Source organism: Xyrauchen texanus, chromosome 2 (genome assembly GCF_025860055.1).
Source record: "Xyrauchen texanus isolate HMW12.3.18 chromosome 2, RBS_HiC_50CHRs, whole genome shotgun sequence".
NCBI classification, from domain to species: domain Eukaryota; kingdom Metazoa; phylum Chordata; class Actinopteri; order Cypriniformes; family Catostomidae; genus Xyrauchen; species Xyrauchen texanus.
Genome location: NC_068277.1, coordinates 24146887 through 24173186, shown reverse-complemented (window position 1 = coordinate 24173186; position 26300 = coordinate 24146887). Strand labels below are relative to the sequence as shown.

The window sequence follows — 26300 nt, the reverse complement described above, 5'->3', positions numbered from 1 at the left end:
CATTCAGGTCCAATAGTGTTTTTAACCGTCCCATCTTTCAATAACATTTCCTTTGCAAAGCTGGAATTGTATTATAACTGGTTCACAAGCTATCCACGCTGATCTGAGCCAAATAAAAAAATCCACACTAAAATAAGATGAAGATACATCCACATGATGCTAGGCCTGTTGTAATTAATAAATAACCATCTGATGTAACAGCAGTTATTTGAGACTCCCATGATTACTGAGCATTCTAATTCCATTAATGACCAAATAAGGGCATTGTTTGTGTGTCGTTCAGTTGAACGAATCAGTGTTGCTGATCCACACCGTGGACGTCAACCAATTCCTGTCCGAAAGAGTGCACGAAGAGCTTCTCAAGTCAGCTGAGGCTCACGTAAAACTCCCGTGAAAATCTAAACAAACAAGTATAATCTGTTTGCTATGTTTCACTTCAAACCATCGTGTAAAGGCAAATAATTCTGGTTCATACATGCAGTGACACAGAGGAGACGCACGCTTACTCTATTTCTGTGGAGTGATAAAATGTTTTTGCTTCATGAGAGATAAGGACTCGTGAGTTTAATCAGAGCATTAAAATAATGTGTGAAAGTGAAGAAATTAGGAAATAAATATTTTACTATTGCATAGTATAATAAAAATTGTATATAAATATAATAACACACACACACACACACACACATATATATATATATATAATTCTTTTTATTATAACATTCAAAAACAAGAGTTCAAAAACAAATGTAAATGTAACATTTATTTTGATATTTAAAACATTAATTTTCATGTTAAATGTCAAGTTTTTAAATCCTTAAAAGAATATCACAGTTTATCCCTATTTTATCATTTGATTTATATATTTGAAGTTGAATATGTAAAAATGACTTTTTAAGATAGTAAGACAATTTTCAGAATTTTCAGAATGTGACCAAAAAACAATGGTTTAATACCAGTGTACTACTAACCAACGAATTTCTGACTATACCATGACCTTTTCAGAGATTACTGGATAAGTATATTTTACAAATCATTTTTAAACTAACTGTTCACAACTAAATCATTCAGAGTGATTTGTTGAAAAGAAACGACTGAAAAGAATGATTTGATCTGGACTGCTTGCAAGCAAGTTTTACTCTATGCAAGCTCTACACAAGTGCAATATTTAGCTGATGAAATATTTTAGAGTGGCTTAGAGAGGTTTAATGGTACATCAATTATGTTGAGTGATACATTGCACTCTTAAAACTGTGACTGATATCTTCAATCGGATGCTTCATACAACATGTTTTCAGTAATTTAATTACAGTTGCTTCTGATGTAATTCTGTTAAATACTGTATAGACCAGAGGTACCAAACCTTTTCCTATGAAGGGTAAAAATCAATATAAATTGAAGGCTGTGGGCCAAAAGCGAACATTGCATTAAAAACAACACAGGGCCTGGAATTTATTTCTGAACCCCTTACACGGCTCATATGGGGGGCATTGCATAACGTGCATTGTTACGGAAACAATTAATTTTTCTCATTCACACATTTCCAAATATTTTGTCTATTAAATTAACAGTCTACAAAATAAATGCACAGAAACAGTAGATGTAGATGACAGCAATTCTCCGGATTTGGAATGAGGAGCTTATAAAAAAAAATTTGCAACTCCTTCAAGCCAATTTAATAAAACAATGAACCTTAGTCAGATTTATGAAGTGGTTAATATTCTGTAGAAGTATTATTGAATAATTAATAAAGTCTTATTTAACATCATTATTGTATTATTGTACATACATTGTAGCATTTGATAATTTTAGCGTGTGAGCATGACACCAAACTGATGCAAAGCGTGAGAAGCGAAGTGCTTGTTTATGGTACGAGCATCCTCCACTGACTCTGCAATGTCTGCACAACTGACGGCATGAAACAAATAATGTTCAGTGAAAATTCAAATGAAGAATGCGACGGATATATTAATTTGGAACTATAGCAGACCCCCCTGCAGGGAGATTGTTTTGTGCCCAGAGCCTCCGTTAATTTCCAACCATGGATGAAACTGGAGATGAGAGATGTAACAGGTGTTTAAGTGTCTCTCTTCATCATGCAGCTGGTACATTACACAAAGTATTTTTGCTCTTTCTGCATTTCTTGCAAATGTGCTGCATTATGAATAATGAGGGAGCGCCAATATATGAAAGGCCCACGCGCTTGCAATGTTAACAGCTTTGTTGATTATAAACAAGAACGATATAGTTTTATAACACCACTTGCATGTCGAATTAACAGGTTTAGAAAGGTTTATACATCTGTAAAATCTTAAGTTCAGTATCTATGCGACAAAGCACTTTTCACTTCGTGCGCTCACAATTCTGACACTGCTGACAGCTGCAAGAGAGAGAAAGAGACAGAGCGGAATTCGATTCTGATTCACAAGCTCTCTATTCGAATTGATTTTGATTTCAATTTGATTTGATATCGATTCATATGGGCATATTTCAATTATAATGTCCCTTCTGCTTACATATGAAATAAATGATCTTCCAGCTAATGCTGTGAATTATACAGGGTGCATTCTAACTTCACTGCCTGGCCAAAAAAGAAATAATTGCATACTCTAATATTTAGATGGAATGCCTTTAGATTTGATTACGGTGAGCATTTGTCGTGGCATAGTTTTGACAATCTTATGCAATGTCACAACATTTATTTCTGTCCAGAGTTGCATTCATTTTTGGCCAAGCTCTTGCATTGATGATGGGAAAGTCGAACCACTCGGTAAAGTCTTCTCCAGCACATCCCAAAGTCTTTCAATGGGGTTAAGTTCAGGACTCTATGGTGGCCAATTCATGTGTGAAAATGATTCCTCATGCACCCTGAACACTCTTTCACGATTTCAGCACGATGCATCTTGACATTTTTGTCCTGGTATATGCCCGTGCTGTCAGGGAAGAAAAAATCCATTGATGGGATAGCTTGGTCATTCAGTACAATACACTTCATTTTATTGCCACATAACATTGCTGAGCCTAGACATGACCAATTGAAGCAACCCCAGATGATAACACTGCCTCCAGAGGCTTGTACATTGGGCATTATGCATGATGGGTGCATCGCTTCATGAACTTTCCTACTTACCCTTACGTGCCCATCGCTTTGGAATAGGGTAAATCTGGACTCATCAGACCACATGATCTTTTTCCATTACTCCACAGTCCAAACTTTATGCTCCCTAGCACATAGAAGTCATTTTTTCTGATTAGCCTCACTAACAAAGAGCTTTCGTGTGGCCACACTGCTGTTTAGTCCCAATCCTGTAAATTCCTGTTGCATTGTGCATGTGGAAATGCTCTTACTTTCACTATTAAATATAGCCGTGAGTTGTGAATTCACCAAGCATTTTAGTGATCTCCGATCATGATCATTCAAGATTTTTTCCAACCACATTTCTTCCGTGAAAGTGACCATTCACTACTATCTTTCCAGGTTTTAATTAATGCATTGGACAGTTCTTAACCCAATTCCAGTGATTTTAGCAATCTCCTTTAACCACTTCACAGATTTAATATTAACAAACTATAGTTTTGGCAAGTCGTTTAGGACATCTACTTTGTGTATGACACAAGTAATCTTTCCAACAATTGTTTACAGATGGATTGTTTCACTTTTAATTGACCATATCACAATTCCAGTGGGTCAGAAGTTTACATACACTAAGATAACTGTGCCTTTAAGCAGCTTGGAAAATTCTAGAAAGTGCTTCTGATTGGCTAATTGGAGTCAACTGGAGGTGGACATGTAGATGTATTTTAAGGCATACCTTCAAACTCAGTGCATCTTTACTTGACATCATGGGAAAATAAAAATAAATCAGCCAAGACGCTCAGAATGAAACAATGGACCTCCAGAAGTCTGATTCATCATTGGGAGCAATTTCCAAATGCATAAAGGTAACATGTTTATCTGTACAAACAATATCATGCAAGTATAAACAACATGGGACCACGCCACCATCAAACCACTCAGGAAGGAGATGCATTCTGTCTCCTAGAGATGAACGTAGTTTGGTATCCAAACGGCGACATTTTATTTTGCCCAGGCAGTGAAGGTACAATATGAAAATATACATTTTACTAATTCGATTTTATTTAATTATACTATAATTATATTTTGGCCACATTTTAACATTTAAAAAATGAACAAATCAATGTATTTAATAAATAAATATAATATAATAATGCATAATCATAATTTTTTGTCTTGTTTAGACTTTAGACTAGTTATTTTATCATAAGTAACTAAATCAATTACTGTTCCAGTTAACTGTTGACAAATTTCTTCATCCGTTCGGATGAAGAGAAGTGTTTTAATTTCGGGTAATAACGTTTGGTTACGTATGTAACCTCCGTTCCCCGAGAGAGGGAACGACACGTTGTGTTGGAGAAGCGACACTAGGGGTCTCTCTTGAGCGCCGATATCCACCTCTGATCTATGAAAAAAGGCCAATGAGAGTTGGCAGCCAGTATTTGCATGTCCCGCCCCCGGACATACGGGTATTTAAGCGGCGCAAATACGGGAGTTCATTCAGGATTTTTCTGAGGAGCCGGAAATGGTCCGGCCAAAACAGTGGCTCGGTTCAGCGACATGGCGGAGGAAAGACACAACGTGTCGTTCCCTCCCTCGCTGAACGGAGGTTACATACGTAACCAAACGTTCCCCTTCTGTCGCTCTCTCCACGTTGTGTCGGAGAAGCGACACTAGGGGACCCATTCTAATCTTGCCATGCGCTGAATTGTGTACGTGAACCGCCGATACAGAGGCGGGCAGGGATTTCATCCAGTGCCGCACATCGTCTGTACCTGGCTGCATGTACCCTTCCCCAATGCCCCATAAGAACATCGGGATCCTTCTAGTTACCCTGGGAGGGGAACAAGGCGATGTTTGCCAACATGGGAACGGGCCAGCCTGGCTGGGCCTCTTTTCTCTCTATGTTTCTCGCATAGAGCAATCACGGCCGGGGCCCTTACACGCATATAGGGAAGGGGTCTTACCCAGACCCTCGCGGAGACCACACCTGCCCTTTTTCTTGGGGAGGAAAAGTGGTAGACACGTCACACAGCCGTCTTAGGGCTCGTGTGGAAAGTATGGCGCGGTGGTAGATCCAGCCTCGAAAGGGGGGAGTTGCTACAGCATGGCGACCGGGGCAGCTGTAACTGCCTAAGGGAGACACGGGGGTCCGCTCGTAAGGGGACAGAACCGTGGAATTACACACAGGGGGAGGCCGAACAGGAGGCCTTACCTGTGGAGCACCTATACCAGTACAGGGTAGCCATCAGGGTACCCGCAGTGGCTTGGGTCGGCGAGTTCCTCTGCTGAACCGTGGACCCGGAGGGCTGGGGAGGAATCGACCAGGGTCCCGACTCGGAGTGGGGCGCCCTGGGAAGAAGGCGCACTACTTTACCTTGATGTCAGGAAAAGGGCGCTGGGCGCAAGCGATCCACCCGGCCGGTCGGTCTACGTGTTACCGAGTTCTACGGGCTCGGACCTGAGAAAACACAAGACGCAACCGACTCAACGCGGAGGTTGTAAAACCTTGCGAAGGTGTTGGGTGTTGCCCAACCCGCGGCTCTACAGATGTCTGCTAGGGCCAGTGCCCACGAGGACGCAACACCCCTTGTTGAGTGAGCTCGGACCCGCAAGGGTAGGGGCACGGCCTGGGTGCGATAAGCCAGTGTGATGGCGTCGACAACCCAGTGGGCGAGCCTCTGTTTGGAGATGGCATTCCCTTTCTGCTGTCACCCAAAGCAGACAAAGAGCTGCTCAGAGCATCTGGTGCTCTGTGTGCGGTCCAGGTAAATGCGCAGGGCGCGCACTGGACACAGCAACGAAAGGGCTGGGTCTGCCTCCTCCCGGGGCAGCGCTTGCAGGTTCACTACCTGATCTCAGAATGGTGTGGTAGGAACCTTGGGTACATAGCCCGGTCGCGGTCTTAGGATCACAGACGTATCCGCCGGACTGAACTCCAGGCAAGTGTCGCTGAAAGAGAACGCTTGCAGGTCCCCGACCCTCTTGATAGAGGTGAGCGCGATCAGCAGGGCCGTCTTGAGAGAGGGCCCTGAGTCCAATTGATTCAAGCGGCTCGAAAGGAGGTCTCTGGAGTCCTGCCAAGACTACTGAGAGATCCCAGGAGGGAACTAGGCCTGGCCGGGAGGGATTCAACCTCTGGGCGCCTCTCAGGAACCTGAGGATCAGGTCGTGCTTACCCAAAGACTTGCCGTCTACAGGATCGTGGTGGGCGGCAATGGTGGCAACATACATCTTGAGGGTGGATGGGGACAGCCTCCTGTCCAGCCTCTCCTGTAGGAACAGGAGCACTGACTTGATCGCGCATCTCTGCGGGTCTTCAGTTCGGGAAGAACACCAATCTGCGAACAAGCGCCACTTTAGGGCGTAAAGGTGCCTGATAGAGGGGGCTCTGGCTTGGTTGATTGTATTCACAACGGTCGCCGGTAAGCCGGCTAGCTCTTCCGCATCCCGTCCAGGGACCAGACGTGGAGGTTCCAGAGGTCTGGGCGCGGGTGCCAGAGCGTGCCCCGTCCCTGAGAGAGGAGGTCCTTTCTCAGGGGAATTCGCCAGGGAGGAGCTGTCAGGAGAAGCCTGAGTTCTGAGAACCAAGTCCGAGTGGGCCAGTAGGGGGTCACTAGCGTGACTTGCTCCTCGTCCTCCCTGACCTTGCACAGCACCGGTGCAAGAAGGCTCACTGGAGGAAATGCGTACTTGCACAGCCCCGAGGGCCAGCTGTGTGCCAGCGCGTCTGTCCTGAGGGGAGCCTCTGTTAGGGCGTACCAGAGCGGGCAGTGGGAGGTTTCCTGGGAGGCGAACAGGTCTACCTGGGCCTTGCCAAACCGTTCCCAAATCAGCTGGACCGACTGGGGGTGAAGCCTCCACTCCCCGCCGGACAGACGTTGTCGTGATAGCGCGTCCGCTACGACGTTGAGCTTGCCGGGGATGTGAGTGGCATTGGACTTGAGTCGCTGCTGGCTCCATAGGACGCCGCCTTGACGATTTATATACGCCACCACCGTGGTGCTGTCCGATCTCACGAGGACATGTTTGTCCCGAACTAACGGGAGGAACTTCCTGAGGGCAAGAAGGACGGTCAGCAACTCCAGGCAGTTGATGTGCCAACGCAGCAGGGCCCCTTTCCAACGGCCCGCTGCTGCGTGCCCGCTGCACACGGCACCCCACCTGGTTGTGACCAGAACGCGTCGGGACACCTGCTGCAGGGGCACTCCTGCCCGTAAAAAGCAGAGGTCTGTCCAGGGTCGGAGTGTTTTGAGGCAGGCGGGGATGATCCTTACCCAATGCGTGCCATGGTGCCATGCTTGTCTCGGGACTCGAGTCTGGAGCCAGTGCTGGAGTGGTCTCATATGCATCAACCCCAGCGGCGCGACCGCCGCGGAGGACGCCATATGCCCCAGGAGCCTCTGGAAAAGTTTTAGAGGGACCACTGTGCCTGGCTTGAAGGAAGCGAGGCAGTCCAGCACCGACTGAGCACGCTCGCTCGTGAGACGTGCTGTCATTGAGACTGAGTCTAACTCCAACCCGAGAAAAGAGATGCTCTGAACCGGAGTGAGCTTGCTCTTTTCCCAGTTGACCTGAAGCCCCAAGCGGCTGAGGTGCTGGAGCACCTGGTCTCTGTGTGTGCATAATAACTCTCGAGAGTGTGCTAGGATGAGCCAGTTGTCGAGGTAGTTGAGAATGCGGATGCCGGCTACTCGTAGCGGGGCAAGGGCCGCCTCTGCGACCTTCGTGAAGACGCGAGGGGACAGAGACAGGCCGAAGGAGAGGACTTTGTATTGAAACGCCTGGCCGTCGAACGCGAACCGTAAGAAGGGTCGGTGTCGTGGCATAATTGAGACGTGGAAGTACGCGTCCTTCAGGTCTACCGCTGCGAACCAATCTAGATGCTGAACACCAGCCAGAATATTTCTCTGCGTGAGGATTCTGAACAGGAGTATTAACAAGGCCCGATTGAAAACTCGCAGGTCCAGGATTGGTCGTAAGCCGCCGCCTTTCTTAGGTACAATGAAGTAAGGGCTGTAGAAACCCTTCCTCATTTCGGTTGGAGGGACGGGCTCTACCGCGCCCTTGGCTAAGAGGGTCGCGATTTCCGTGCGCAGGGAACTGACATGCTCGCCATGTACTGCGGAAAAGCGGACGCCCCTGAAGGGGGGCGGGAGCCGGGCAAACTGAATTGTGTAACCGAATCGAATGGTCCGGTGCAGCCAGCGTGACGCGTTGGGAAGCGAAAACCATGCTTCCCAGCTCTGCGCTAGGGGCACCAAAGGGACGAGTATTTTGGACGTACCCGGCGGGGCCTCGCAGCGGGGCGGAACAGGTAATGCAGCGTCGGGCGACTTCGTTGTGGCCTGAGGCTGAGGTGCTGAGAATAGACTCAAAGCACTTACCTTGCTCCGCGCGCCCGGAGAGCGCCCCGTATCCGTGGCGCTCTCCGCCGTCGAGGGTGGTGAGAGTGGAGCGGGTGGCACCTAGACGAGCGGAGAGCGGGGCTCTCCACGTAGACGTCAGCTCGTCATGCACCTCCAGGAAAAACGGGACCGGGGGATGCGTGGTCGCGAACGGCGCTGCCCCCAGGAACCAGTCATCCAACCGTGAAGGCTGTGGGGAGGATGGAGGGTTCCAATCCAACCCCACGCTCACGGTGGCCCGGGAAAGCATGTCAGACATCTGAGCGTCGGCCTCAGCCTGGGCCTGCTGGCCCTAAGGCGGCAGTCCAGGGGAGTCCTCGGCATCAGACATCACACTCTCCGATGCGGCGGCGAGCTCATCTGCTTCGGGCTCGGGAGGATAGACAGCCGGGCCGTGAGGCGAGCCGCTATCGCCGCGAGTGTGGACGGGGACCAGCGAGCGTGTCGGGGAACGGGAGGTTCGCGGGGGGCTACCCGGCGAAACTGCACCCGCTGCCGCCCCCAAATCGCCCCCAGCGCCAACCGCATCATCCTCAGTCCCGTGGGAAGAAGGAACAATGCAGACTGGCAGTTGGGGTGGCTTGCTTTCTGTTGAAAGCCGAAAGCAAGCTTGCTTTCTGTTGAAAGCAAGCCGCGACCGCAACGTGGTCATGGTCATGGTCATGTTCTCGCAGTGAGAACATGAACTATCCACAAACGCTGCCTCGGTGTGATCGCGGCCCAAACACACGAGACAGCGCCTGTGGCCGTCTGAAGCAGAGAGGCTTCTACCGCATCCAGGAACAACACAGGTGTGGAAGGGCATCTTGAAAAAGATGCGTCCTGAAAAGGACGTTCAACGCCGCTGTGTTTTGCTCTTTTAGAGAAATTCACTCTTTTAAGGGAAATAACTCTTTTAATACACAGTATGTGTGTGTGTCTGCGCTGTCGAAGCGCTCAGGGGCAACAACGCACGCCGTGCAAGTAGGAGAAAGCCGCTGTTGTGCGCCGTCAAATCCAACAGCATGCAGATCGTCAGAGGAAACAGGAACGTAGTGGTGTGTAAACTCGCAGCAAACTGCAAACAGACCATCGGCTCCGAAGAAATTTTCTGAATGAACTCCCGTATTTGCGCCGCTTAAATACCCGTATGTCCGGGGGCGGGACATGCAAATACTGGCTGCCAACTCTCATTGGCCTTTTTTCATAGATCAGAGGTGGATATCGGCGCTCAAGAGAGACCCCTAGTGTCGCTTCTCCGACACAACGTGGAGAGAGCGACAGAAGGGGAACAGGTGTTAAATAACATGGAATAATTGCATCATCTCGGTCAACACTTTGCGATTGACTTAGCCTGCATTATTTCACAATGAACATTTTGTTTCACTCTGAAATATTTCACATCTTGGAATTGAATTGCATTGTGAATATGAATTGTGATTTTATGTCTTTAAGACACCTTTTTCCACATACAGTGGGACTGATGTGAAACAGTGCTAGCATGGTCAGTATTAAAGTTACAAAGATCTGACATAACAGAGACATGAACAAACATGTGATAAAAACACATTAAACCATCTATACAGTGGGCTAAATCACTAAACTGTTAAGTAGAAGGTTGTCGGATCGATCCCCACAGCCACCACCATTGTGTCCTTGAGCAAGGCACTTAACTCCAGGTTGCTTCATGGGAGTGTCCCTGTAATAAGTGCTCTATAAGTCGCTTTGGATAAAAGCATCTGCCAAATGCATAAATGTAAATGTAAGGGTGCTTTCACACTTAGTTTGATTGCTTGGACCAAACTAGAGTTCGTTTCCTCCCCCTGCTGGTCTCGGTTTACATCATATTTTTTGCTGTCCGATTACGCCATCAACATGAGTACAAGCGGCAGCTGTTTACCACTGTAAATAGGTAACAACTCGAAAGACATCACTGTGTTAAGTGACGTATTAAAGTTTGTCTCTTTGGATTTGCCACGAAAACTTGGCATGCAGAGAACAACACTAGTGTTTGTCTCCCGCAGATGCTTTGAATGTGCAATGATGTGATGAATATTAGCGTTTGTCTGCCGCGAGCCCGCGGATGTGTTGCAAGAGATGTGAAGAATGTGAGCTGCTCTCTGAAGGCTGTATCTGGACACAAGCATGTATGAGAAATGCATTACACCATAATAATTGCATTCAGGAGCCTACAACTATGCATATATATATATATATATATATATATATATATATATATATATATATATATATATATATATACACAATATATATAACCCACTGTAACACAAACACAGTGTCTAAACAAATCTTAAAGTCATACACACACATGGTTGGTCTGTCGTGTACATCTGCGTTTGTATAAACTGATGCCAAACATATTAAGAGTTTCACAACAGTCAAGAATTGTAGACAAAACTGTAATTTACAGTACGGTGATGATACAGAGTGAAATGGGGAAAAAACAGTTTTGTTGGTCTCCATTTAACATACAGTTGCCCCAAAGCACTTGTCTAATAAAATCACATTTCTACACCTACTTTTTTTGCTAAATAATTTTTTACATGGCTTGATGTACGCATCACTGCAGTTTCCTAGTGAAATGAACACTAAAGCAACAATGACTATTTACTTTCACACAAATCATTAGTAAAACAGATTATCAGTATATAAACACTTCACTTTTTGCCCTGCTCCTATCTTATTATGATATCAAAACACTTTTACGCAAGTCATGTAAGGCGATATATTTTAACAGGTGCATTAAATAACTAGGGCTGTCAAAAGGGCTGAGAAATTTAATTTGTAAATTTTCACAGAAAATTACCATAAATCTAATTATATTTGAATATTTTAAGTAGAGCTGTCAGAATTAACGCGTTAACACGCGATTAATTAAAAAAGTTAACGCGTATTTACAGTTAATATGGCACAAACACTTGTGTGAAGGGCGGAACCTTTGTAATGTGTCCGCCTGGTGTCATTACACTGACGCACACTTCACAAACAGACAGCACCAGAGCCCTTCTACCAAGAGAGCCTACAAGCTTAGCATAAAACAGCATAATGCGGCAGTCCCATTGACATTCTATGGGAGTTACTGTCATAATATTCTCCTATGATAGAGCCACAGAAGTTGTTATCTTAGTAAATAACAGAATCTCTGACAGTGCTTCACTGTCAGTGATAATAGCTGTATCATGTACAAAACAAGCCCAGATTGGACTTGTAAGGTGCATTTTAATTACTACAGAAGTAAGTTAAGTCTTAACCTTTTCATGAGTAGAGTTTAAATTTCCTTGCATTGCCCCCTGGAGTGAGTTATTTTTGCACGTGACACCGCACAGCTGGTAGAGTGTAAACGAGTAGTTTTAAATTTTATTTAAATTTTTTATTTCTTGTCATTACATTTTTTTTTTTTTATAAAAATACTGTATATAATATAGTACACATGTGAACAAATGGGTTATTTTTTTAATTTAATATAGTATAAGCTGTCCGGTTTGCCTATGCACTGCCTATGCCTATGCACAACATCTCAGACATTGTGTGTGTGTGTGTGGGCAGGTTTGGGTGGTTTACAAGGACTTTTTTTTAGGTTATAAACAGGTAATTACAAGGCTATTATGCTATAAATGTGGATTATGAGGACATTTCTAGTGTCCCCATAATTCAAATCACTTACAAACCATACAAATATTGTATTGGACAGGCAATAGGGCCCGGGAGCAGCCCCAAAGTCCCAACTTTCCTTATCTGCTCAAAATTCAGACGCGGTCCGTTATGAAGATTAAATTGCCTCAGGAAATACAAATCTCTATGCTTTGTAACTCTATGCTGCATACAAATAAACAGCTTTTAGTCAGTGACTAAAACAGTATGGCTGTTGTATTCTATTCATTCATTAGTGTTAGAGACTGTCTATCTGTGGATATTTCCGATAATTGAACCCTCTATGCTGTGCATCAATTATCCAGTTCACTTACTGACTGTTTTACCTACGAGAGCATTGAAAGTAGAGTTTGTAAGAAAAATAATGATTGACAGAATTTTTAAACTGGTTGCATAATGTACTGAATTGCTATAACTGTAACTGCTATAAATGTACGCTTCTACCATCGCTATAACTGATGTTTTCATCTGTTTGAGTGTAAGCATATGTACTTTGGTTTGTGTGCTTTGAACGGCTGACATAAATTACGTATAAATATTGTATATAAGTCACTTCAGACTATAAGTCGCAGGACCTTTCAGATGATGAATAAAAGTGACTTATATTCAGGAAAATACAGGTAGTCATAGAAACCTGTATATCTGGGAGTGTTATGAAAAGGGGGTATTTTCACTTACATTCATCCTTGGCATGATCACGGATGTGGCTCTTCAGGTTTGAAGTGTACCCTGCCTGAGCCAAATATTTTTCTACAAAGTTTACAGATTGGCTAACCATCACTGATGGTGCCTTGTGGGTCTTTTAAATAACCAAAATATTCCCACACCATGGACTTCAGCCACTTAGTGGGGGAAAATAAAGGTTCAGGCTTTGACATTTCTCTCTCTGCCATGCAGTTCACGCATGTGGCTTTTCAAATGAAGTGACGGTTTAGTTAAACAGGAGGATGTAGAAAGTTAGAAACTTATTTGATCAAGTTTATATGATACTGTGTAAATGTAGCCAATTCACTCTTAATTTAACTGATATTTACAATGGAAACATTTATTCCTTTACTTGGATTACATTTTTTCTAAAGTAAGTAGGTTGTGGTGGCGTAGTGGGCTAAAGCACATAACTGTTAATCAGAAGGTCGCTGGTTCGATCCCCACAGCCACCAGCATTGTGTCCTTGAGCAAGACACTTAACTCCAGGTTGCTCCGAGGGGAATGTCCCTTTAATAAATGTACTGTAATTCGCTTTGGATAAAAGCGTCTGCCAAATGCATAAATGTAAATCTCTGCCAAAAGCATAAATGCTATTTTAGCGCCACACAGTGGGCATTTCACCATGGAACTGCCGCAATATGTGTATGGAGACACCTAATATCATTTTTGCAAAAATGTCCACATGAATGAACGCCATTGAATTACTTAAAATATGCCTTAATTTGCTTATATCCAGCTGATCCAAAGTTTGTTAGTGGATGTATGATGTCAATTCCCCTAAAGTTCACTGAGGTGTCCTAACAGAGTTATCACAGGTGCAGTTTCATCACATTAAGAGTGGACACAGTTTGACAACTAGAAAGTTTCAGTCTTTATTTTGAATAGCATATATATTGTTTTAAAAATTTAAAACCTCGCACACTTCTTGGTGTGAAATGTTTGTGGTGTGTAAAAAGTGTGCTTGTGCCACTTTTCACACTGTATACATACTGCACAGATGAGTATGAAAATTCTAGTATGAGTATGAGTCTAACGAGAACATTTGAGAGGCTGTTTTTGCCTCTGTACTTTAGTACTGAATACATTCGAGCATGTCCATTGATATTAGACAATCGGAGCACTTGTGTAGCTGCATATTTTTCTAGAGACTGTGTGTAAATCACTGGTATACTTTTAGACTGTGCTTGTGTGTGTGTAAAGTTGCTCCCAGAATTCAGTCGCCAACACTGTCTCACTCTGTCTGCCTCCTGTCTGTCTCTCCTTTTCCGCCTCCACTTTCTCCCTCCCTCCTTCCTTCTCTATCTCCCTTCTTCCCTCACCGCTACACTCACATTCTCTCTCTCTCCCTCTCTCTCTCTCTCTGTCTCAGTGGCACTCACACACTATCCTTTTTCTGTATGTCTGCCTGGAGTCTGGAGTCAGACTCTCTCAGTGTCTCTACACTGACACTACTCCCTGCTATCCCTCTCTCTATAGCCTCCACCTTCTCATCCCTACAGTAAGATGAAAAAATAGAGAATTAAAAGTGAGCTGCCTATGAACAGACAGAGAGAAAGTGCATTTTGTGCACATGGATTTAATCGCTTTAATCCCAAAACAGCCACATAAAAAGACACACGCACAAAGAATAACAACAGCAGCCTTCTCGTACTCTTTTTAAAATACTGATGAGGGTTTAAATTTCTGAATGTCTCTCTGTTTCTCCTTCTTTCTCTATCTCCTCTGGACACAAAGCACAGAAGCTGACACAACAAGGCTACTTTCTTACATGCACACACACACACACACACACACACACACACACACACACACACACACACACACACACACACACACACACACACACACACACGACGTTGGTCTACCTATCATTTTTCCATAGACATAATGATTTTTATAATGTACAAACTATAGATTCTATCCCCTAAACCTAACACAACCCCTAAACCTAACCCTCACAAAAAACTTTCTGCATTTTTACATTTTTCAATAAAACATAAATTAATATTTTTTTAAGCTATTTAAATTATGGGGACTCTAGAAATGTCATCATAAACCACATTTATAGCATAATACCATTGTAATTACCATTGTAATAACCACATAAACATGCCCACACACACACACACACACACACACACACACACACACACACACACACACACACACACACACACACAGAATAAAATTAAAAGAGGCATTTAGTGAAAGACCTCCTTGTCAGTTTCTCTACCATATATAGTTACATTTCCAATTGCAATGCCCTCCTTATGAACTCTTCAGTATGAGGGTGAGCTGTACAGTACAAAATGGTAACAGATATAACGCAAGCAAACACAAGGCACATATCCAGATAGATGGGATCTGGGAGAATGTGCTCTCTTTATAACAGTGACGTGCTCTCTCTTTGTCTGTCTCTCTCGATACCTCTCTCAGACACATTTATGTACAGCTGACCCACTTACAGCTTTTAAAAATGGTTAAAATCAGTGAATGTGCCCAAGCAGAAGAGAGAGACGCAAAACAAGGTTAGACACTCCACACCCTGCTGGGAGGGCTGCTGTGGATGTGTTTGCGCGTGTGTGTGTGTCATGAAATATTTTCTTCCGCCTGTGTCTGTTACCTCCCCCAACTTCAGCCTTGAAGGAAGGACATGAACAAGAGATAAAGAGAGAGCAAAAGTGCAATCCATACATGCATACATACAAATAGTGTTGAGTGGTAAATATTAATAGTGAGAGAGAGAATGTCTATGTGCTTGAAAATATTCTACAAAGAGGAGACTATTATTACTCAATCCCAACCAACCCCTTAATAATTCTAAACTTTCCTGAAAATCACTCAACATTAAAATCATAAATGAGAAATGTAATGTCTCAGTTGTTTCCTAGACAACAATGAGGTTAAATGCAAATGGGGAGTATTGTTTAAAGCTGATGTGGGTTATTTTTCCCCAGCCTTGTTTAATGTGTCTTAACAAAAAGGCTACTTCCACATTAATCCGGATACATTTGAAAATGGCATTTTCGTTTTCGAAACATTCTCCGTCCACTGCCTTTTTCAATAGTTTTTTTCAAAATATTCTTGTCCACACTAAAATGTATGACAACTCTTAAATCCCCTTAAAAGACATTCCATGTACGGTCTGAAACATTTGTCCTCTTACGAAAATACTAGTACGATAATTTTCCTGTAGAATTTGAAGGAATGCAGGGTATGAAAAGTAACAAAGCTATCAAAGTGAATAGCAGGCACAACAATGCAACTACAACATGGGCCGCCATCTTGATTGTTTTGGGTTGAATGGATCACATGACTGCATCACATGACAATGAGTACATCATTGTTTTCAGATTTCTCCATTTCCCGTGTCCACACATCTACATGAAAACTGCGTTTTCAGATTTATCCACTTGGGAGAGCGTTGTCGAAAACATATTAGTGTGAGCGTGGTAATCCATTTGTAGATTGATTTCCCCAAAGAGTGTAAAAAATGCAGCTCTGTGGCACTATCAAAACATCGCCCTTCACAATTAGCAACATTGGTCCAAGTATAATTTGTTTGCAAAACATTGGCAGATAGGGTAGGTTTTCAGGAAACCTTTTTGGAAAAATGTATTATTTTAAATTTGCCAGTGGTTACTTTTACAACTAAACCCTTTTCTTTTAAGTTTCCTGCTTCTAAAGCTTTCATTCAAATCAAAGTCTCAAACTATGCTCAAATTTACCAAGATAACGAAGTCTGCAACCAAAAGTCAGAGATTTCAATGTGATTTCATCAAATTCAAATTCAAGACCAAATTCTGAGCTATGCCACATTCAACCACATTAATTTTTTATAGATACTGGTACTGTGTGTAACAAAATGTCTCATTTGTTTCTATTTTCCTCTCCTATAGACACTCAGGAGAAATATGATCTTAAGTGTCCTGAGCAATGATAAAGCAACCTCCTAGAAATACAATTTTCCTCAGGGGTGTAGTATCTGTAAATGGTGGGAGAGAGATTGTCTATGCATGTGAACATATTCTGAAAAGAAGGCAAAGTTGAATATTCAGTACAAACCAAACACTTGACAAGTGCCCTGGAAACCAACTGTCCACTAAGCATAAACTGAACCTGAATTACCTTGCCACTGACCTTAAATTTGCTTAATAACTTCTGGCACAACAGAATAACATCAAAAATGACTTTAGTCATATAAACCAATGAGGTTAAAGCCCAACTGGAGTTCTCCAGCTACTACTTAGACAGACAGGCAACTAGAAGCAGCCAAACTTGTGACATGACAGCACACACCACAGAGACACACATCAGGCATGTCTGTGTGTGTTCAGCATATGCTTAGTATATGGGGTAAAAATATTGTCTACTGCAGCTGTGAGGGCAGATGAACATGACACACACACACACACACACACACACACACACACACACACGCGTTGGTACAGCTATCCTTATGAGGACTCTCCATAGACATTATGATTTTTATTCTGTATGAACTATAGATTCTATCCCCTAACCCTCACAAAAAACTTTATGCATTTTTACATTTTCAAACAAAACATAGTTTAGTATGTTTTTAATGTTAGTATGTTTTTTGAATTATGGGGACACTAGAAATGTCCTCATAAACCACATTTACAGCGTAATTACCAGTTTGTAACACACGCACGCGCGCACACACACACACACACACACACACACACACACACACACACACACACACACACACACACACACACACACACACACACACACACACACCAAGGAGGAGAGGTTAAAAGTGAAACATAGTGAAACAATATAACATGTTACAATGTTACTAATGTAAAAAAGATGAGTGTACAAAAGGATGAAAGGGCTTTTCTCATTCCTAGAGAACTGGAGCTGACTACAAACAGATGCTAAGAGGGTATGTGTTAGTCCTTAAACCTCACAATTACAAATGTATCTTTCTCTTTCCTCATTCAATCATTAGTCCTGGTGTTTTTACAATAAACAATTTGCTCTGAGGCTTCACGTTCTAACTTTTTAGGATTGAAATGTGTCTGTCAGGTTAAGAAATAAAAAAATAGGTAACTTCTACTTTTTTCCCTCCATGCACACACAAACAGACTTCCTCTAAACTGTAAGCATGAGAGAGAGAGAGAGAGAGAGAGAGAGAGAGAGATAGAGAGAGAGAGAGAGAGAGAGGGAGGTGTTTGGTAAGAGGAGGGAATCCCCTCTTGAGTCAACAACTACGAGAAAGACAACAACAACGACTGGGAAAATACCTGTGTTCTTGTAGAGTTCTTGTGAATCGTATATCCCGATGACAATAAAACTTTTGTTTTCTGTTCATTTTTGTTTCTCATGGAAATAGAGTCCATCACAATTTTTTTCTGTGAAACATACCAATGAATCTCTTAAGTGCCATATTGTAACCCCTTCCTATTGTATATTTTAATAATTATTTACTAATATGCCATATATATATATATATATATATATATATACGTATATATACGTATACATACCTATACACACACATTGCCAGGGGTTCGTGTCACAATGGGCTCATTTGAAAACACAATTGCAGGTTAAATTTAGAGCATTGCGGGTTGCGGTTTTTGGAACACTTTTTGGACCACGGTCACAAAAACATTTGATGGTAGACAATAGATAATGAAAATACTATGTCTTAGTCATGTATAATGATTCCTGTATTGAATATCTGGCAACTGCACTGGAATGTTGTTGTCTTAATCAGTTTGCTGTCAGTTATGTACCAGTATCAATACAGGTACATTTGTACACAATATTACATTCGAGCACATGATACATTGTTTCCCAAAATTATAATTGCTGTATAAATACATTTATTTAACATCTCATACGAAGTGATTGACTAACAGGCCTAAATATGGAAGCAAGTCTTGTTAGCAAGTCCATTGTTGTTACAGGATCTCACTATTTTGCATGTTTTAGTAATCTGCCCAACCCTGTATATATAGTATATGACTGAATAAAATGGACAAGAAATGAATCTCATTAATTCAGAAACACAAACCTTTATGTGGGTTGCATAGTTAAATATGGTTTTGAAAAACAGATTTAGATTTCTTGTGAGTATTTGGTGTGTGTGTGTGTGTGTGTGTGTGTGTGTGTGTGTGTGTCAGTCAGTTTGGAAAGTAGAAGGTAACTTCAGAGTCCTGCCCCCCTTCTCCCTTTATTTCTCAATCACCCTCTCCTCTAAAATTCTTCATCTTTTATTGGTGTGATGAAAGAGGACCACTAGGCTGAAAGAGGAGTACCCTGTCTTCAAACCGACCTCCAAGCAGGCAGACAGAATGCGCAGTGTTACTTTGAAACTCTGTAGGCGCACACATTTACACACTTGGTCTTTCTCTCTAACACAGATAACATACTGAATTTATCTTTTTAGGCAGGATACACACACACAAACATGCACGCACGCACGCATGCACGCACGCACGCACTTGGCACAAATGCTTACATATAAAGACTCACATTCCTCCACTTTCTTTTTGGCTGTCCATTCAATTAACCTTCGGAGCATCCTAAATGCCCTATGCCCTTCTCATGATACACACCACAGGGTTCCCAATCCACTCCACTCTAATCTCCAGATACAAGCCCAGTCGCCCCCTGCATGCACCAGAGCTACACAAGCATAATGAGAAACACAGATCCTTTGGGTGTTTTATGTCTTTGGGTTGTTAGGCTAATTTGACGAGTCCTGCTAAATATGTAGATCTCTCAGTGTCAGCATTATTAAAATGTGCTTAATCATCTTAGATATACATAAAACAAAGAGACAAATGTCTATTTTCCTTACATCTGAAAGAAACTCCCTCTTAGCTAATGCTGTTTATTATACAGGGGAACTTCTAACTTGGTACATTATGAAATATAACATTGTATTCCATCAATAATATGATGTCTTGATTTTGAATATATTATACTGCATACATGTTTTGACCTATTTACAAGTTTTTATATTGATATGTAGAACAAGATAAAATGGTGCTGCCTCTTTAGGACTATTGACAGTTTAGCCAGTGAGCACATTAACAAAGAGGATGCACATGGTTTCTTAAGTGCATCCATTCTATGTTTGATTATAATTTATGTTGCTTTTTTAGTTTTTAATCAACAAACTATACATTTTCTCCCAATTTGGAATTCCCATTGTACTTTTAAGTCCTTGTGGTTGCATAGTGATTTGCCTCAATCCGGGTGGCAGAGAACGAATCCCAGTTGCCTCCGCATCTGAGACCGTCAACCCATGCATCTTATCATGTGGCTTGTTGAGCACGTTGGCACGGAGACATAGTGCATGTGGAGGCTGCACGCCATCCACCAGCATCCAGGCTCAACTCATCATGCGCCCCACAGAGAACGTACTACATTATAGCGACCACGAGGAGGTTACCCCATGTGACTCTACCTTCCCTAGCAACCGGGCCAATTTGGTTGCTTAGGAGACCTGGCTGGAGTCACTCTGCACACACTAGCGAACCCCAGGGGTGGTAGCCAGGGTATTTTACCACTGAGCTACATTATTTGTATACAGCATAGTTATATATAAACAGACGTGCCGTTTTTTTTGTGAAACATGAACAGAACATGAAAAACTGTTACCCACTATTACTTATAGCAAATTCTACTGATTAAAACAAGGCCAAATACGGCATGATATGATGTACAGATGCTGAGGTAATGTTCATGGTGCATCTTGAAATTATTCTGAGTGGCTGAAGGGAAGTCGGGCAGCAATTCCCAGGTCCTAATGCCTACCAGATAAAAACTCTGTCAGTGCAACTTATACAAAAATGTGACTTATCTGTGTTTTTTTCTCTCTCTCAACAACGTGATTTTCAAATATATTTTAAATTATTCTATGGACCCACTGCAATTACGCCGAGGACCCCCAATTGAATAACTCTGATGTAGGCAACTCAAATAAGCTTTTTGCAAATGTCCTTACAGAGGTAACCTGCACACTTCTATATTTTAAGCAGTATGATGTACTACAACCTCAAAACATTTACAGATTGACTTGCAAAATTCTCTCTTGTTGATTAAGGCTTTTGTAGCAGTGTTCTCAATTGAACCAACTGATGTGTTGTGAACATTGCAATAGTTTTATTTATGTGTCAGTTGATGCCAGTGCTTAATTTTGACATTATTGAGATAATTGTCTTTGATGTTTTTGACATGAAAGTTTGAGGAAGAACAGTTTTGAGACTGTTTATAGTTTCTAGATAATGGTTAATTGTTTCATGAAATTCGTCTAAGTAATCAAGAAAAACTGTAATGTATAATGTTCATACTCGACTACAAAATTATTTAAAAATGCCCGTACCTCATTTTTACCCAACCCTAATCCTTTTAATTTAAGCCATACATATTGTTAGGTTTAACATGGCAAAATCCAATTATTTTCGCATACCCCCCATGGAACTTTCTCTTTCATCTGTGCTAGCTATACCACTATCCTATACTCCTCCAGCCACCTTGAGAGCTTGGCAGTGCAACACTGTAGATGTTGTTGAACTTTGTATGACAAAATGCTTGCTATGTTCCTCATTTGTAAGTCGCTTTGGATAAAAGCGTCTGCTAAATGACTAAATGTAAATGTAACCTGTTTACATACCCGCTGAGTTAGGAATCACTGGACAGTTATACTATAGAGAAACAACTACAGTATGATACAAAGGACTTGATCATGTGCATACTGTTCTACTTTCTCACTTAAACACATAACCAGCATTAAGACAAAGTGAAACTGACTTGATATGATAGTATCATAAGCTCAAGCCACTGTTAAGCCAAGAAGACCATTAGGGAAAATCCACTAGTCATCTAAATCTCAAACAATACATTTACCGTTGTTGTTCAGACATGATATAAGATGTGAGAAAGTGTTTAAGGTATATGACATATTAAAAAGCCATTTAAAAAATAAGTGAAGGTACTTACATCTCTGCAGTGAGGCATAAGGCCACCTGCCTGCATCCCCCTTTGCATGCGCTGCGGCAACAGATGAGCATGTCCTGTGGCTGATGTGGGTGATGAGGACTGCATGCTTGCACTGCGGTATCCTCCCACACCAAGAGGACCCAGTTTTGTCACAGAGGGATCAGGGTCAAAATGTCGTAATGGCTTGGTGTTGTTGAAGGAGTAAGGCTCTGGGCCCATACCACCGGTGTTGGTCTTACTTAATTGCAGCTGTGAGGGTTTTCCCTGTGCTGTTCGTGCCTGCATGAGTAGGTTGTTGGGTGGCTGGGTTGATGTGATGGCCTTGAACAGCTGACTAGACATTCCAGATACTTGATTATTTTGTGAGTTGAAAAGATGTCCTTGGGTGGGGGGTTGTGTCCCTGGTTGGCACTGCCCAGTTGGGTTCGGGTGTTTATCTGTTCGGTACGGAGGTGATGGTCGAGTGCTGCTTGATGTTGGGGCCACACCAGGGAGGTAACTTGCCTGAGAACCTTGGATGGTAGTGACTGAACCCCCTGATGGGGCATTTCCAGAAAGAAGGCTGTTCTGGGGGCTGAAAGGAGGTTGAGCAATTGCCGGACTGGCTAGCTTTTCTGGTCTGTAGGGTGGTGAAGGACCTGTAGATGGGGCTGGAGCCATGCTAGAGATAAGAGAGCTCTGGGGGCTTTGAATATTACCTGCTGGGCTAAAGGGCTGCTGGTGAGGAGAGGAGTTAGGCAGTTTGTCCCCTGGTCGGTAGGGTGGAGAAGGGCCAGCCCATGAGGTGCCCTGCTGGCCTAATCCTGATAGCCCTGATTGGGCATGTGGCTGACCAACACTGTTTTTAGAATAATGCTTACTATTTGATGCCATCTGCTGAAGCTGTTGGGCCCGATTTACCTCATGCCAACTGGATCCAGGCCGGCTTGATAGGGCCGCAGAAAGCATGGGCGACCTTGCTTTGTTCTGCCCTTGTGAAGAGGATGAAGATAGGGGTGATGCAGAGAGTGGAGATGGAACTGGTTTGGAAGGGTGTGGTAGGGTGTAAGGTGCCCCTGCAGGACTTGGACCCACCTGAGAGGAGCCAGCCTGAGAGAAACCAGGGGACTGAGTGAGGTGGGCCTCCAGATGTGACTGTCTCTGTGGGGACCTTTTGGGGGTCCCGTTACCATCCGGGTGAACAAAGCCTCCAGTACTACTTGCCTGGTCATCGTTCTCTTTTCCCAAGATCTTCTCAATGTCAAGCTCTGGTAAAGAGGGATCAGGGTTATTTGTAAGTTCATCCAAAATCTCCTGCAGCTCCTGTTCCACTGAAGGAGTGGCTGAACTCCCATTTGGATTGAAGTTATTCGTCAAACCTCCTGAGCCTCCTCCACCTCCTGAAGTTGATCCAGGACTAGCAGTTGGGGGTACAGAATATGGAGAACCCAAACTGTTGTTGTTACTATTGAGTCTGTTGCCTTCCAGTACACCTCCCTGGCTGCATATTCCAGATGGGAATGTGGGTTGAGGGTAGCTGGGGCACATTGCAAGTGTGACATCTTCCAGGCATAGTCTTTTGGCACCTCCCTGGATCATAGATGTGTCAGAGACCCCGTTTAGTGATGCAGAACCCTCCACAGCCCCAGTAAATTTCCTCTTCAGGGATCCTGACAACTAAGGAGACAGAGAAAAAAATGTTTTGGTTATCAATGCAAAGAAATTTTAAAGATTCCATGAGATGAACAGGGATCTTCACAATAAAAATTATTTTAATTAAATTTGCTAATCAATATAGTATCTCTGCATAATTGAAATCTACTAAAAGTCGAAATCTTGACAATCCTTCACATTTCTTAAGTATATTTAGCTCTTTTGGCAATTACATGATTGAATTACCATGGGCGGACTGGTCTGTCACTGCCCAATTGTCTGTGGGGATCTCAAGGCTCTATCTTTCAACACTATGAAACAGTATGAATGCGATAGGCCCAACTGCTGTTTAATGGTGACCACAATTGGGATCATTCAGCAGACTTTTTGCATTAGTGCTTTTGGGTCAACACTCTGCACATCTTCTCCCTTTCCCCATCCTCCCAATTCTAGTCTCAGGAGAGCCCCCTTAGCAGATTAAGACTAAAAAGCCACCAAACAAAAGCAACTCATTGACATTCAGAACAAAGTTTGCAAACACACAAATCACATGATGTATAGACAGTTTTTTAAGATGTTCAGGCTCGACAGATTTCCTATTGTCAAAGGCAACAAAGCAAGCATTGAATAAAACTTAGAATACAATTCTGATAGGCTCTAAAAGTGAATAGGCTCAAAATGTTTTTCACTTCAAAATAAACCAGAAAAGATTGTGTAAGGTAGGCATTAACAATGTCATTACAAGATTAATATTTTAAGCATCGTGATTAACTTCCAGTGGTGAAGAAATTCCTCTTGCAGATTCCGCGAAGAGTTCAAGTTTGGTTAACTTTGACAGACAAATTTGATTAATGACCAGTTGCTTGGATTGGCAGTGACCTCTGTGTGGACAGTACTTCGCACACAGCTACATTGTATATTTACAATAGAAAAGGATATAATTTTAGGAACAAGTTTCTTTATAACATCACTCTCACAGAGTATAAAGTGCAGCATTAAAAAGAGACTGCTGTGATTAGTTTTTTGGTGGTTTCAAATGCGCACAACGTCCCACATAATTTCGCTGTGCTAAGGTAAATGTGACCAAGCCTTAAGAATCTGAGTGGGAAAACCATTACAGAAAATTGTGTATCATCTGTATCATACAATAAAAATGTTCTTGACAACTTTCTACATCATCTACACCTAGATACAATACAAGAATACAGGTATCTAAACACAATATGTACTGAGTACTAAACCTCACGGCCTTCCCGAGAAACTGTGGACACCGCTAGTGAACTTCCTACATATATAATCCCTTCCTTCTTTATTTTCCTTCATCCTCCCAGTAACCCCACCCCCCTTTTTTGTCTAGGAGGTTTACCACAGATTCCTCTCTGACTAGAACAATAGAACTCTGGAGTCACACCTTCCCCGGCATCGCCAATCTGTCTGCGTAGTCCACCCTGCCGTGTGTGTGTCTGTGTTTGAAAAGTAGACAGTGTGACGAAGAGGAATAGTGTCTGTGCATGTGTAACAGAATATGAATTAATGCAGCCTTCATTTTAGAGCCTGTATTCTCTCTCTCTCTCTCTCTCTCTCTCTCTCTCTCTCTCTCTCTCTCTCTCTCTCACACACACACACACACACACAAACCTTTCTCTAATGGATGGCAATTTCACCCTGAGTAAACATCAACACAGACACATTGACCCTCTCTCTCTCTCTCTCTCTCTCTTTCCCTCTGCTGGAGGGATGCCTTTCATTTGGTAGTGATCGGATTTGTCCTATTATGACTGACACAACCATCTGTCAGCACTGAGTGCTGGCAAGAGAGGGAGAGACAGAGCAGACCTATCATCCACACTGCTGTGCATATTGCTCATAATTATGGCTGGTAAGGCATACATCTGATTGCATTGTTCTGATTCCTATTAAAGCTGCACTGGATACACATTACACACACACGTTTATATATCATTGTGGGGACTCTCCAGAGACTTAAATGCATTTTATGGATATTATACAGATACCCCTAAACCTAACTCTTAGAAACCTTTTTGAATTTTTACATAAAAAAAACATCATGTTTAATAAGCCATTTCCCTCGTGGGGACTGCTGGCTGGGCCCCAAAAGTTAGGTGATCTTAGGTTTTACTATCCTTGTGGGGACATTTGGTCCCCACAATGTAGTATAAACATGTACACACACACACACACAAAGAATGCTGTGTGTTTGTGTATGTGTGTGTGTGTGTAATGGTAGACTCCAATGATTGGAATGATGTATTTGGAGGTTGTTCAGATTGCAATAAATAGCAACAAACCACACTGAGAGCCTCATACCACTGGGATTTAAAAGGGCCCTCACAAATTTTTTAAATATTTTTTCTTGGACTTGACACCAAGGGGCGTGGATACAGCATCATTCAAACGTACTATTTTTCAGTAATCTATGCCACTGTAGAAATTCACTATTCAAAGTTGGCCATGATTAATTTAATCCATGAGTGAAAGTGTCCAATATCAGGGTGGTTGCTGAGATTAGGTAAGTAGAATTCGGCTGGTCATGTGATCCTAACATGGCAGCCCCCATGTGCAGACCTTCTCCGTGTACAATAAAACAGCTTTTATAAGGTTACAGACAATTTAAATGAGGAAAAAAATGAGTGAGCGCACCTTTAACCATATAAGGTCTTAAATATTAAGATACCACAAGGAAAGTTTGTTCTAAACCAAAATCTATATGATATTAAAATCTATTAAAAATTTACAGTTAATAGGCACTTTAACTTAAATTTCTTTTCCTTAAATTTTTGGACTCACATGATTGGCATAAAAATGGGTGCTTTGAAGTC

The 26300-nt window shown here is 42.5% G+C and overlaps 1 protein-coding gene across 3 annotated transcripts in view; it reads right to left on the bottom strand.

Annotated features, from left to right (window-relative positions):
• LOC127619649 (mastermind-like domain-containing protein 1) overlaps positions 1-26300 on the bottom strand; it is a 97185-nt gene that overhangs the window by 20156 nt on the left and 50729 nt on the right. For all 3 annotated transcript variants that reach the window (XM_052092617.1, XM_052092610.1, XM_052092620.1), the window contains exon 2: positions 21829-23484. In XM_052092617.1, the coding sequence (XP_051948577.1) occupies positions 21829-23484 (1656 nt within the window). The remainder of the gene's footprint in view (positions 1-21828; positions 23485-26300) is intronic.